Source organism: Pseudorasbora parva, chromosome 10 (assembly GCF_024679245.1).
Source record: "Pseudorasbora parva isolate DD20220531a chromosome 10, ASM2467924v1, whole genome shotgun sequence".
In the NCBI taxonomy this organism is placed as follows: Eukaryota; Metazoa; Chordata; class Actinopteri; order Cypriniformes; family Gobionidae; genus Pseudorasbora; species Pseudorasbora parva.
The window spans coordinates 7,627,681-7,640,422 of record NC_090181.1 but is presented as its reverse complement, the minus strand read 5'-3'; the positions used below and the strand labels follow the sequence as shown (position 1 = coordinate 7,640,422).

The window sequence follows — 12,742 nt, the reverse complement described above, 5'->3', positions numbered from 1 at the left end:
TGAATTTAGGCTTTTATTCACAAATAAAAGTTGATAAGCGAATATAAGCTCGACCGAATCTGCTTGACATACAAGAACAAACCACATTGATTCCTGTGGAATCGCAAAATGGCTTTTTGAAGCATCAAATTGGTAGTTGTGTAGCTTTCAATGGTGGGACAGAAATCTCTGATTTCATCAAAAATACCTGACCTACTTTGTATTTTTAAGATGAGTGAAAGTCTTATGGGTTTGGAACGACATGAGGGAAATTAATTTTGGGTGAACTAACCCTTTAAATAAAATCTAAATCAAGCATAATAGGACTATTGGCTACAAAACTGAATCACCAAACCACAGTAACATCTGAATGTGTGCTTTTTATTACAAGGAAACAAAAGCAAGCAACATTTCTTCAGGTACAGAAGGTCTTTGTGCCGTGTATGTCACTCTCATACTCGTTTTCTTGGTTGTCTAAGCAAACATTCTGTAAATTATTAGGAATCTTTTTAGGACAGAGATAATGTATTGTGTTTCACAGGAATTTGTTAAAACTGGAGGACCACTTATCACAAAACAGCATATCGTTATCATCTGCCTTATCCAAAACAAGCTGGAAACACACATTTCACAGGCATGCTAAAGAGGGTCGAAATAAAATTAACATGAGGTAGAAAGCCATCATACAAGAACTTCCTGTATGCATTTATTTAAGATTTAAATGCTGTTTTTTAACTTAATAATAACGGAATGTAACTTTGTAGCATATTTTTACGCATTAAGAAAATGGCTGCTTTATTACCTTTAGTGCAATTCTGCGTAGTGTTGATATGTAATGATGTTTTTACCAATCAATCAGTGATTCTACATGACTTAAAACTGGTCATCCCGAAACAATAACAAATCTTTTAAAATATATATATTTAAAAAACGGCAATACATTTCATATGGTATATTTGTTCTTGACACAGGAATTGTCCCTCTAGTTACAGGAAAAACCGACCATTGATATCCACACAAACATGCTTTTATGTAATGAAATTGCAGGGGAAATTATTCTGCACAACTCAAAAGTATAAAGCTTCTGTTTCAGTGCTAAAATACCCCGTTTGTAAGAAACTGCATGATGACAAATGTCTCCATTTTCTTCAAAAAATACTTTTTTGGAAGGGGTGGATAGATATCACCACCATATTTTGGCTCATCAGTCCACTCTTTTCTCCTGTTTTTGACAGATTAAGAAAGAAAAAGAAGCAAGAGACATATTCTTACAGTCACCAAATGAAGTCTGATACATTATCAAAGCAAGCAAAGAGAAGAGTGAATGGATTTTTGTATCAGGATTTTTTTCCCCTCCAGACAACCTCTGTCCTGTATACAGGTTAAACAGACGTTTGAATGATAGTAAGGCATCTGATATGTTTTTAATGACAATACTTTAAAGAACCATGCTGTACAGTACACAGAAGTACAGTATGGACCTCTAAAACTCATTTTGCAGGACCCGGTTAATACAAAATCAGAGCACTTGTATGTTAACATAAAAGATTTTAGTTTGAACATTTCCCCATAGTCTTTAAAACAGCTCAGGGGTTATTTCGCTTGCATAAACGTTAAATAAAGTATTCATTTGGGCCCACTGTGTTGTAGCACTGCCTCCAATGATACCTCTCTAAATAAAAGTAAAATACTTTAAAACATCACAGGCAAATCAGTTTGTCAAATAAACACCAAGGTCTGTTAAAACATATCACAGGCTAAAAACCGATAAAGGTACCGCTGACGCTTCAAGCTCAGAGCGGCACAGGGCTGGGTTGAACCGTTAGCAAACAAAGATGTGAATGATACTGAAGCCCTCACTGTCCGTTTTGTTTGAGTCTCTCCAGTCTCTGTAGCAGAGCATTTCCAAACGCTTCTCTATATCCAGGGCTGAGGGAATCCAGAAGCGAGTAAACAGTCTCATGATACTGGGTGTTCAAGCCCTCGTCCACGTGATCAAAGGTGTGACCCACCACCTGACAAATCACAAACACAAGTCTTAGGACAGTTAACCATCTCATATTTATCACTTTTCATCTTCGTGATCCTGACTGGAACTGACTGAAGAAAGTGTAACTTTTTATTTTATGAAATAAATGTACTATATTTTGTTTGATATTTTGTATTCTGAGGGGATTTCATGACAATATTCACCTCTAAATTATACCACATTTATTTCTATGCAAAATACAAATGCTAGAAAAAAAATGTATATCTCCAACTGATACAGACTATGCAACTTGTTTTTGTTGAAAATTAACACAATTTAACTATTGAGTCAATATATCATCAATCCTTCTTCCCAAACATCTTTTTGTCTTACCCTTATTAACTAATATAAGCGTTTATATTTTAGACCTGACAAGATGGTTTTTGCAGGAAACTGTGTACATGTCACTCGCCCTTTTGTGCTGAAAATAGGGAAGGTTTTCTGGCTAATTTGGTGTCTGGTGTGGGAGAGGCAGAGGTTATCACAACCAGAGAAAAGTTTACATCGAGCAGCTAAATCTCCAACCTCCAGAGAATCACTCATTTTAAACAAACACTGAACAGAGAATGTGACAGAGCTCATAATAATACATGAATTCAACATTGGCTTGGCTTTTCAGAAAGGGCAAGAATGGAGGGATTTGAAATGTTGTAAAAGCCATGCAAAGATGATGCCATTTTTATTACTCAACAGGTGAGTAAGGTATTTTATTAAACCGATAAATTTCCATATGTAGCTGACAGTTGATTGTAAAGTATCTGTTGTGAAGGCTCATGTTATTGTGGTTGTTGTAGCGCTGTGCTGGAGGTAAGTCACATCTTCAGCTGGTCAGCTTGAGATCCTTCCCATCTAAACAGTTGTTTTCTCTTAAGCCTTATATAGTGAATGTTTTATGAACAGTCATATAACCATATTCATCCCCAGTCACACAGAGCCAAATAACAACCAAAACAATGTTCTTCCACAAAATGCATGCAGTTTTCTTTTTTATTCATTAGACTAGAGGGCCAAAAGTTACAAAGTATACCTTTAAATTTAAAACGTATGGAAGACAGATTGATGCCAAATCATATGCAATACCATGGTGTAACCACTGTATAGCCCAGGGGTGTCCAAACTCGGTCCTGGAGGGCCGCTGTCCTGCAGTTTAGTTCCAGCTTGCCTTAACACACCTGCTGTAAGTTTCTATTATACCTATAAAGACCTTGATTAGCTGGTTCAGCTGTTTCACTGGGGTTGGAGCTAAACTCTGAAGGACAGTGGCACTCCAGGAGCAGGATTGGACACCCTTGGATAGCCCTACATATAAAGTTGCAATAGTCTTTTCTTCCTTGTGATGTATATCCAAACAAAAGAAAAAATGTGGGGTGGGACTACTTCTGTCCTATTGCACAAAACTAGGATAAGGGATTAGGCCAGGATATCTTGGTGATCCTGGCTCAATTTATACGCTAATATATAGTTATCTTTCGTTATTGTTCTTGGTGTGAGTGTGCCTTCAGGGTACGTTTACACGACAGCGGTGTACTAAATTTTGCATACTGATGACAAGATCAAGATATCCCAGCTAATGCTGCCTTCACGTGCTATCGGAAATTTGATAATTCCCACTTCTGAAGTCTTGATTACGAGCTTATCGCATTCATATTTTGTAATGTGTGGACGTTCATGTGCAATTTTTATCTAGGAAACTCATATTTACGATAATTCCGATTGCACGTGAAGGCAGCATTAATCCCTCATCCTAGTTTTGTGCAATAGGTCCTGGAATTGATTGGGTGATGGTTGTTTTTTTTGTGTGTTATTGCTGCTCATCAGAGAAGAGATGGCATTAGAAGATGGAGGAATGGAGATGGAAGTTATTTTGATTACAATGGCACTTTTTTTAATTTTTATAAATACTGCAATATTTAAATTGAACAATTAAACATTTTATTTTAATTTCATGGTGATATTTTTTTTTTTAGAGTAGAGGCCTAGACTGAAAGTGGACCCCATCTTCGCCTTTAGGAAAACATAACATTGTCAATATTAAGAGAAAATGCTGTTTTGGGGTTGAACAGATGATACTTTCTCACTTACCCTTAACCCTGCCTCGGTTAGCTCTAAGCAGTATCGGTTTCCCTCTCTGATCTGCACGTTTATATAGGCCACATCCAGTCCGCTGGTGAGACTGTGAGAGACGTGCATGTCCGTGACCGCGAAGAGCACATCATTGACCACCGCGTCCGCCTCCAGTCGCATGTCTTTCACATCTCCCAGCTCCACACAGCGCTCCTCATACGAACACTTGGACAGCTCCTCTGGCGTACAGTCCACCTCCATTCCCTAAACACAACAGAACCTCCAGATAATGACTGATGATCGTACAAACAAACCACTGCATGCTCTTAAACATCTGGCGTCTGATCATGAGGGGGCGCGAGCACTGTAAAGTCATGCTAACGCCTCAGCTTCCTCAACTGACAACCCACGAAGTACGTTTTACTCTTAGTAAGATTTTTGTTGTTTAATGCGTGAGTTTAATGGGAATTGTCCGTGTAATGTATGATCATGTAACTTGCATAAAGGCAATCCGAGGACTATGAAGTGCTAGCTAACAATATTATTAGAGCCAATCGAAGCTCTTGTAGCGTTAAAGTTCCATATAACGCCAAATCCGTGTTATATTAAGATAATAATAGCATCACGGCATACATAACACGTTCACGTGTTATATAATAAAGTCTGAAGCGCTTAATGTTTAATTATTAACATCATTTTTAAGTTACTAACCTCCTCCTGGGGTGGTTCTTCAGAACACTTCCGGCTCATGCCGGCTAAGACTCGTGTTTGTCAACTATGCGCAGCACTTACGCAGAGCAGCTTCTGCGTATCCGCCTCGACAAACATTACTACGCGATATTTTAGGAAACAAATGTTCAGAATATAGTAAAAATATTTTAGTTGTTGGCTGTATATCCTAATCAATGCAGAGCTAACAACTAAATTCCTTACGTCACAAATTGTGCGGGTGGATATGCGCGAGCTCTTGGGGGGCGGAGGGGCTTCTAGAGAATTCTTTATTTTTCACGAATAACACAAAAGCATAGTTACTGTCCAAAGAACTGAATACATTTAATTTACTTTAATACGTTTAATAAAGTTGTGTTATCTTCTTAAATTTGGCTGTTTTTTCCCGTGTTTTCCAATAGTGAGGTGACGTCACTTGCATTTCCACAAGTGTTACTGAAATTCACCGATGGAAATGTACTGCATTGATTGCACATGCATGAAAAAAGGAACTTGTTTATGTCATAATATCCCATTATTCACAGTAATTCCTAAACTTTAGAATGCGTATTCACTCGCCGACGAAAAAAAGGCAAGCTAGTTATTAAAATGCATTTATGATGAAAACATATGGTAATCAGCCACGATATGAAGTTAAACATTATGAACAGTGGCGAATAAATTGCATTATGTTGTCACGTTTCAGAAAAATAACACATTGTGCTGTGTAGTGTGAGTTTGAAGTATGTAAACACAACATGACGGATTAGATCGCAGATTTAAAGAAATAAACTAAGACGTACTTACAAACCTTAATGTTAGATCATTAACTAAACCCGTTATACTATTAAATGTAAGCCTACTTACCTCAAACAGTGCCTTTACTATTGCAATGCGCAGTAAAATAACACTCCCGTAGCTGAGCGCGCGAGCTGTGTGGCTGCGCAGCGCGGATGCTCGTGAACACACCGCGTGGAGCGGCGCGCGAGAGAGTGCGCAGTCACGAGCGTGTTTGTAAACAGCACCATTAGCCTTATAAGCAGACAAACAGAGATGCTGCTCTCTCACGACCTGACTTATAATGCGCCAAAAGACTACAAGCTCCAACTGAATATAGACATCATTAATGAGCAACGCATCAGCTGAAGAGACAATCTTGAATGAGGGTATAAAGGATTGTGTTTAGCCAGCATGCTAGTTCCCCCCAAGCCAAGGAACAGCGGTTAGTCAGCTATTTTATAATACAGGTGAGTTGTTTCTCGTAGACATTCGTATATTGAATGACCACGGTACATTGGAAAGAAAGACTAAACCCGTTTGCTGTTGTGCGGTGTGCCTCCGTGATTTGACATTGTTAGTTGTAAAAAACAAACTCACCAACCTTAAGGGAATTGCGCAAACACTTTAATATATGAGGTCAGACAGCAACGTCAGGCATGCCAGACAAATAAATACAACATTTAAATTGAGCTCAAAAGGCATTGAATAATAGCCAAATGCCAGTCATATGCTGTGAATTAATAGGTTTGCCAAGGTAATCCCAGGCTTTATCAGTCCTTTGCCTCAGTGTGTTGATTTACCAGTTCTGCAAATGTAATTTTTTCAGAAAGCCACATCAATTTGAGGTCTTCATTAGTCAGCTAGAATAAAAACATCTATTACGTTATACTGAATCACTGTCTTCAACAACTCTTCACATTAATTGTGTGGGTTTGCTTTTCAGCAAAGTCACTGAGAAAACCTTTTTTTTTTTTTATAAATTCCATGAGGATTTGTTTAGACTGGCTTTTGTTTATTATTTATGTGCTGTCTGTATCTCTGTATGTTATGTTTATCTGTTCCAGCTCAATACAAGGTACTCTGCCAAACTACACTATCCACAAGCATCCACGCAACCGGACCTGTTACAGCCATTTTTCCAAGATGTAATTTAAAGGGAATGGTCGCAAATTCTGTCATCACTCACCCTCATGTTGTTCGACACCCGTAAGACCCTTTGTACATCTTCAGAACACAAATGAAGATATGTTTGTTGAAATCCGATGACTCACAAAGGCCTCCCTTGGCAGCAATGTCATTTCCTCTCTCAAAACCCATAAAAGCTACTAAAGATGTTGTTAAAAAGTCCATCTCACTACAGTGGTTCTAAAATCATTTTATGAAGCGACGAGAATTAGTTTTTGAATTGTTAAAATAACAATTTTGTTCAACTTTATTCTTGTCTTCTGTTTGGTCCTCTGGCGTGTACTCCAGTAGCACCACGACCCTGCATAAGAATATAACGCAGAGCCGGCAGAAATGAGGACCTTTGTTTACAAGCAGAGGAAGATGCGGCATGTATAAGCTGTTGAATTCTACATTGTGCGTTAGGTCTTACCGTAGTGCTCAAAATGGTACTAAAGTGTGCATTTCCTGGATGCCCGAACCGTGAGAAACATCATATTCTCGCGAGTCGTGGTGCTTCGTGAGTTCCTGTCAGAGGCCCAAACGGAAGACAAGAATAAAGTTGAATGAAGTCGTTATTTAGATGAAGAAAAATGTGCGCACAAAAACTATTCTTGTCGCGTCATAAAATTATTGTAGAGCCACTGTAGTGAGATGGACATTTTAACAACGTATTTAGTGCCGTTTATGGGTCTTAAAGGTGGGGTTAAATGCTGTTTCATGCATACTGAGCTTTTTACACTGTTAAAGACTTGGATTCCCATCCAAAACATAGACAAAGTTTCAAAAACTAATGTTGGACGTTTGATGGAGTATTTCTGTGTCAAAAATACTCCTTTTGGTTTCTCACAAGTTTCGGAGAGTTTTTTTTCGAGTATGGCTAGACTTGACATCGATAGAGCGGAAGGTCCTTGTATGGGCCGTACGGGCTCTTCTCCCGGTAGGGTGCGCGCGCACGTGACTAGAGCGAGAGAGAGGAAATGCAGGCCCCATCAACAATGCTCTCAGCTGCAGATCCAGTCGTCCGTGAACACTTATGTTGTTATAGTCCGTGCCGCGCTCCACTTTATTCCTATGGGTGACATCAAGCGACTTCAACGCTTCAGCACAGCATTCCGGGAAGGCAGCGCTGCATTTGAACCGATTTGAACGCAGAGATGACGGGAAGCTTCACAACATCGCAGATTTCCACGGTTACTGCTGTCACAGGACTTCACCAAATCATACCAAAGAAGTGTGTTTTTGACGGCGCAGTCCCAGCGATAAAGGTTCGGTCCTGCTTTGGAAACAGGCGGTGAGTAAAACTGCTTCAAATGTCTGTGCTGTTGGCTATCGTCACGTGAGTAAACATCAGTAAACGACACGATCGCGTGCTTCGTCATTCAAATGCGCTAATGGTTACTCCATTGTTGTTCTCTGTATAACGTTACACTAGTCTGACGTGCAAAACCGTTTTGCTTGCTACTGCTAAGGTTTAGTCGCATACAATAGTCCATAAATCGAATCATGTCCTCATAAACTGCGAGTAAAGACACACAAATGTTGACAGGCCACTAAATACAGTACATACCACAGAGACGGACGTCCTGCTGCTGCTGTTTCTCCTGTTCAATTTATTTCAGCCTCCGGATCTGATTCTGGATCATATCTGTATTAGCAGAGATAGCCATGGGTTTCTCCACGCTTGAGGACGTCACCGCTTTGTGTGCACTCATCATTCTTTAGCTCCGCCCACACGATACGCCTCCAGGCGCTCGTTTTTTTCCGCAAAAAGACTCGGTACAGCCTATATTTCTTTTATAAATATAATAAAACTAAAAAACTAAAGACTTTTCGGAGATATGAAGGATGCAATACTACTCTATAGGTACTCAAGATTGACATGAGATTGACTGAAACTGAGCGTTTCACCCCCCCTTTAAGAGAGGAAATGGCATTGCTGCCAATGGAGGCATTTCTGAGCCATTGGATTTCAACAAAAATATCTTCATTTGTGTTGCTGTTCCTGTGATTTTGTAAAGATGAACAGAGGTCTTACGGGTGTCGAACGACATGAGGGTAAGTAATTAATGACAGGATTTTCATTTATGGATGAACTAACCCTTTACGGTGTCAGGTGTCGCCAGAATGTGCCTGTGAAGTTTCATCTTAAAAATACCTCACAGATCATTTATAAATCCATGTTGTAAATACCCATTTCTGACTATAGTCAAGAACAGGCTGTTTTTGTGCCTTTAAATGCAAATGAGCTGCTGCATGCCACCCCCTCTCCACACAGTTTGTGCCTCGATCGGATTCTCTGATGAATACTAAACAAGACATATGCTTGGTTTTTATTAGCATCAATATCGTGATCACTCTCATTGATAACAGTTTTTCCTTTTATCGTTAAAGGTGATTCATTTCCACACGTTTTAAAGCTATATTATTTCAAATTTCTAATGGGTCATTTTCTGAGAGCGCTTATCTGACACAAACACACAGAGAACTGTCTGTCAGACGACAAGTCTTGTGAGTTGTTTAAAAAAAACCTAAAAGTTACTGGGTTGTCCCTTTTCATCTTTTCTCGGTTGAAAGACGCGATTATAGCACTCTGTGGCATTTAATACCTGGGATGTCTTAATGTGTTTCAGACAGTACAAACTGAACCCAAGAGCTGGTCAAGATGCCTTGGCCCTTTTCTGAATCTATTAAGAAGCGGGCCTGCAGGTACCTGCTGCATCGATATCTTGGAAATTTCCTCCAGGAGAAGCTCAGTTTGGACCAGCTTAGTCTGGACCTCTATCAGGGCACGGGCTCACTCGCTCAAGTGCCGCTGGACAAATGGGTAAGTGCTCTACTTTTGTGCTGTTGACCTGTATTTGATTCCATTCAGAACAAACTCCATGAATTATTTATTGTTGTTTTTTATTTTATTATTTTAATCGATAAGACTGGATTGTTTATACCTATTTCAGGATGACACTCAAGTTTTTAATATTAGAAGATCCAAAAACATTTATCTTTTAGTCAAAATCGTTTATCATTGAAGCATGTTTTATTAGATTGTGCCATTTAACTGAGAAACACTTTGGAAGACATTTTTAACCCAGATAAAACAAATATAGTTTTCCAACCCCCTATGGACACACTGAAGCGTATGTTATAAATTTACTAGCAGTGTATTAAAAGCTATGCACAGAAGAAGGATATTAAACACTATGCACAAAAGAAGAAATGCTGAATTTTTGGTGAATGGGAAAGACAACGTCAGCAGGATTTTTTGGAGGTCATAGTGACCAGACGTTTTACTTAAAACCTTTGGCTATGACAGTTCAGAAAGTCAGAGGCCACATTTTAAATGTCATGCAGCGTTATTGAAATCATCAGCGGAAACATCCGATTAGTGACATGAGTTTAATGTTGAATGTTCGGTACATCAGAAGTTATTTGGTAAATGTATTTCCATCTCCCATTATTCACATTAAAGCAGCACTAGGTAACTTTTCAACCTTCATAATATATTTTCAAGACTCTTGTGATGATACATCGACTTACAATAGGTTGAATGACCTGTCTGCCATAGCTTGATAGGGTCTGTATCGTTTTTAATCGTACTTTTAAACTTACAAAAAGAACTACAAAATTCGACTGCTTTACGGCATATACGTCACTTCCACCAACACCCACACTTCCCTACATTTGGACGTGCGAGCCCAACTTTGTTCGTCGGATAATATAGTAATGTCCGAAGCAGCACAGACAAATAAGAAAGAAAAGGTTTTGTTTGAGGAAAGCAATAAGAGGAAACGAAAAAGTGATGGGATTAAAGGCAGGACGAGGATCAACATGTGACCAGCGTTTGCTCGTCGGCGTGAGCTGAAGGAGGCGTGCCCGACCGATGCTGTCATGCTTGTTATGGTGATTACCTACCACTCAAACATTGAGCTGAAGTATCATATAGATTCTGTAAAATTGTAACCAATAGACTACTATAATGACGCTGGCTTGTAAACGTGAGCATCGTGATTATTTGGCGTTTGAAAAAAATAAAACCCATGAAATTATATTCATATGACATGCTGAAACATGCCACTGACTGTACCTGGGATGAAGACATTTCACACGCGCCGCCAGAAGAACACCTGCATGTGAACTCCTCCTGCTGTGTTCAGGTCAGGGACACTTGTAGTGCTGCACCAAGCCACTTTTATGAAGTTATTTGGCCCACCCCGCACCACTGTATATATTTTTACAACCCGCCCCGCACCCGCGACCATTAAATAGACATACAGGGTCCGCAGGTTATGAGACGAACCGCGCATCACTAGTTCAGGGCTATCAGGGCTGTCATGTCAACAAATGCACGCGCGATGGCGTCCCCTGTTGTAGGATGACAGAGCTTACGACAGTAGTTGAGGACTCTAGGGGGACCCCGAGAGCAAAAGTTGCCAAGTGCTGCTTTAAATTAAGTCAAAGAACACCTCAAGCAAGCATAAAAACATACTTCAGTACTTCAAAATGCGCATGAAAACAGGGTGATGGAAACATAGCTACAGACAGCAGCAGGAATATTAGGCTGCTGTCTCTTTAGACATGTTCAGCTCCAGTATACTGATATTGTTACACATGCTTTGTCTTTCTCTACCTTTTTCATTCACTTAAGATATAACTGTGTTGACTAGGATACTCACCAAGACAGTCATTTTGTACAGAAAGAACTATGTTCCCTTTTGCCTCTTGTGGTTGAATTTTTTAAATGGCAAGGTTTAAAACACATGGAAATTATCAACATTCAACAATCTGTGCTTTACTTGCTTTGCAGATGTTTTTTTTAAGAGTTTTTCTTTCTTTCTTTATTTTCATTTTTAACCTGATGGTTTGGCACACATTTTTCTCTTCATGAAAATAGCCAGCAATATAGAATAGACATGAGCAGATAAGTTGAACACAGCAGATAATTTGAGAAGATTAATTGTTCAACTTTTCTTCTTTTTCAAATTTTATTTTAAACCTATCCCCCTACTAACCATCAAAAAGGATGTTTATCCACAATTGACCTTGTGTGACTTTTATGCCTCATGCATCTTCAGTCCCTGAATGAGATCCTGGAGTCTGTGGATGCACCATTTGAGGTGAGTGAGGGCTTCATCCAGGCCATTTCTCTCACTGTGCCATGGGCCTCACTGCTCCAGGACAACTGCGCACTGGAAGTCAGGGGCTTAGAGATAGTGTTCAGGCCAAGACCTCGAATAGGTAAGAAACCTCTTTGAAATCTTTGATAAGCTTGACAAATGCTTTGATTTGACATTCTACCATTCTGTGTTTGGTAAAGTTAATTCTTATTTATGGTATCTTCACACTCTATTTTGTATATACTAGTTTGTATGGCTTGTTGTTTTTGTCAAAATATACATTTTTCTAGCAGTTTAAATACATTCTCTGGCAAGTCCATCTTTAATATAAAGTTGAGATTTAAGAGATTTTTGTATTTTGGCGTATATCTGAGTAAAACAGATTATTGAAAAAGTAAAAAAAATGTTGGGGGGGGGGGTTACATGGAAGCAGATTTGAATCTGAGCCTGCAGTCGATTGGAGGAAAGGGGCATTTATGCGGACTAAATTATTAGAAAAGTCTGGCACGTTACAAGAGAGAAGTCCTTTTCCCGGAAGATCCAATTACGACATTTTGATTAAAAAGTACAAGGTCATTTTTTTAATATATTAAAAAAAAGAAGAAATGCATGCATGAATGAATTGTGAAGGGAATGTCCATTTCATACCTACTTTATTGTTGTTTATGCCCATTGTAAATCTTTTTTAGCGTCAGGCATGGAGCCCATGTGCTGGTCCAGCTTCATGACCAGCAGTATGCAACTGGCCAAAGAGTGTCTGAGCCAAAGACTCACTGATGAACAGGGAGAGAGCTTCCAACCTCTGGAGGGTCTGGAAAAGTTTGCTGAGACTATTGAGACGGGTATGCCTCTTCTCATAGGCCATAAAAATAGTTTTTTTTTTATATAGAGCTCAATTACATTT

The 12,742-nt window shown here is 39.2% G+C and overlaps 2 protein-coding genes across 4 annotated transcripts in view; one reads left to right on the top strand and one right to left on the bottom strand.

Moving 5' to 3' along the window:
• Positions 1 to 339: 339 nt before the first annotated feature.
• On the bottom strand, positions 340 to 5,782 carry gskip (gsk3b interacting protein). Of its 3 annotated transcripts, none has more exons than XM_067454990.1 (3): positions 5,648 to 5,782; positions 4,091 to 4,336; positions 340 to 1,994 (listed from the first exon to the last, which is right to left on the bottom strand). In XM_067454990.1, the coding sequence occupies exons 2-3, from the start codon at positions 4,331 to 4,333 to the stop codon at positions 1,836 to 1,838; spliced, it is 402 nt and encodes a 133-aa protein (XP_067311091.1). In that variant the 5' UTR covers positions 4,334 to 4,336; positions 5,648 to 5,782; the 3' UTR covers positions 340 to 1,835. The 3 variants fall into 3 exon arrangements, with proteins under 3 accessions (XP_067311091.1, XP_067311092.1, XP_067311090.1); XM_067454991.1 differs by lacking the exon at positions 5,648 to 5,782 and adding an exon at positions 5,006 to 5,068; XM_067454989.1 differs by lacking the exon at positions 5,648 to 5,782 and adding an exon at positions 4,784 to 4,970.
• A 105-nt stretch (positions 5,783 to 5,887) lies between these two features.
• atg2b (autophagy related 2B) overlaps positions 5,888 to 12,742 on the top strand; it is a 34,491-nt gene continuing 27,636 nt past the window's right edge. Inside the window, exons 1-4 of the mRNA XM_067454987.1 lie at positions 5,888 to 6,027; positions 9,358 to 9,551; positions 11,797 to 11,959; positions 12,528 to 12,680. Coding sequence (XP_067311088.1) covers positions 9,390 to 9,551; positions 11,797 to 11,959; positions 12,528 to 12,680 — 478 coding nt within the window. The 5' untranslated portion in view covers positions 5,888 to 6,027; positions 9,358 to 9,389. The remainder of the gene's footprint in view (positions 6,028 to 9,357; positions 9,552 to 11,796; positions 11,960 to 12,527; positions 12,681 to 12,742) is intronic.

Bases quoted from the DNA above. Each gene is read 5' to 3' on its own strand.
- gskip (XM_067454989.1), bottom strand. From the start codon at position 4,822: ATGAGCCGGAAGTGTTCTGAAGAACCACCCCAGGAGGAG. The intron at 4,337-4,783 runs GTTAGTAACTTA...TGTTGTGTTTAG, and splicing joins AAGAACCACCCCAGGAGGAG to GGAATGGAGGTGGACTGTAC. The intron at 1,995-4,090 runs GTAAGTGAGAAA...GTGATTTGTCAG, and splicing joins TAACCGAGGCAGGGTTAAGG to GTGGTGGGTCACACCTTTGA.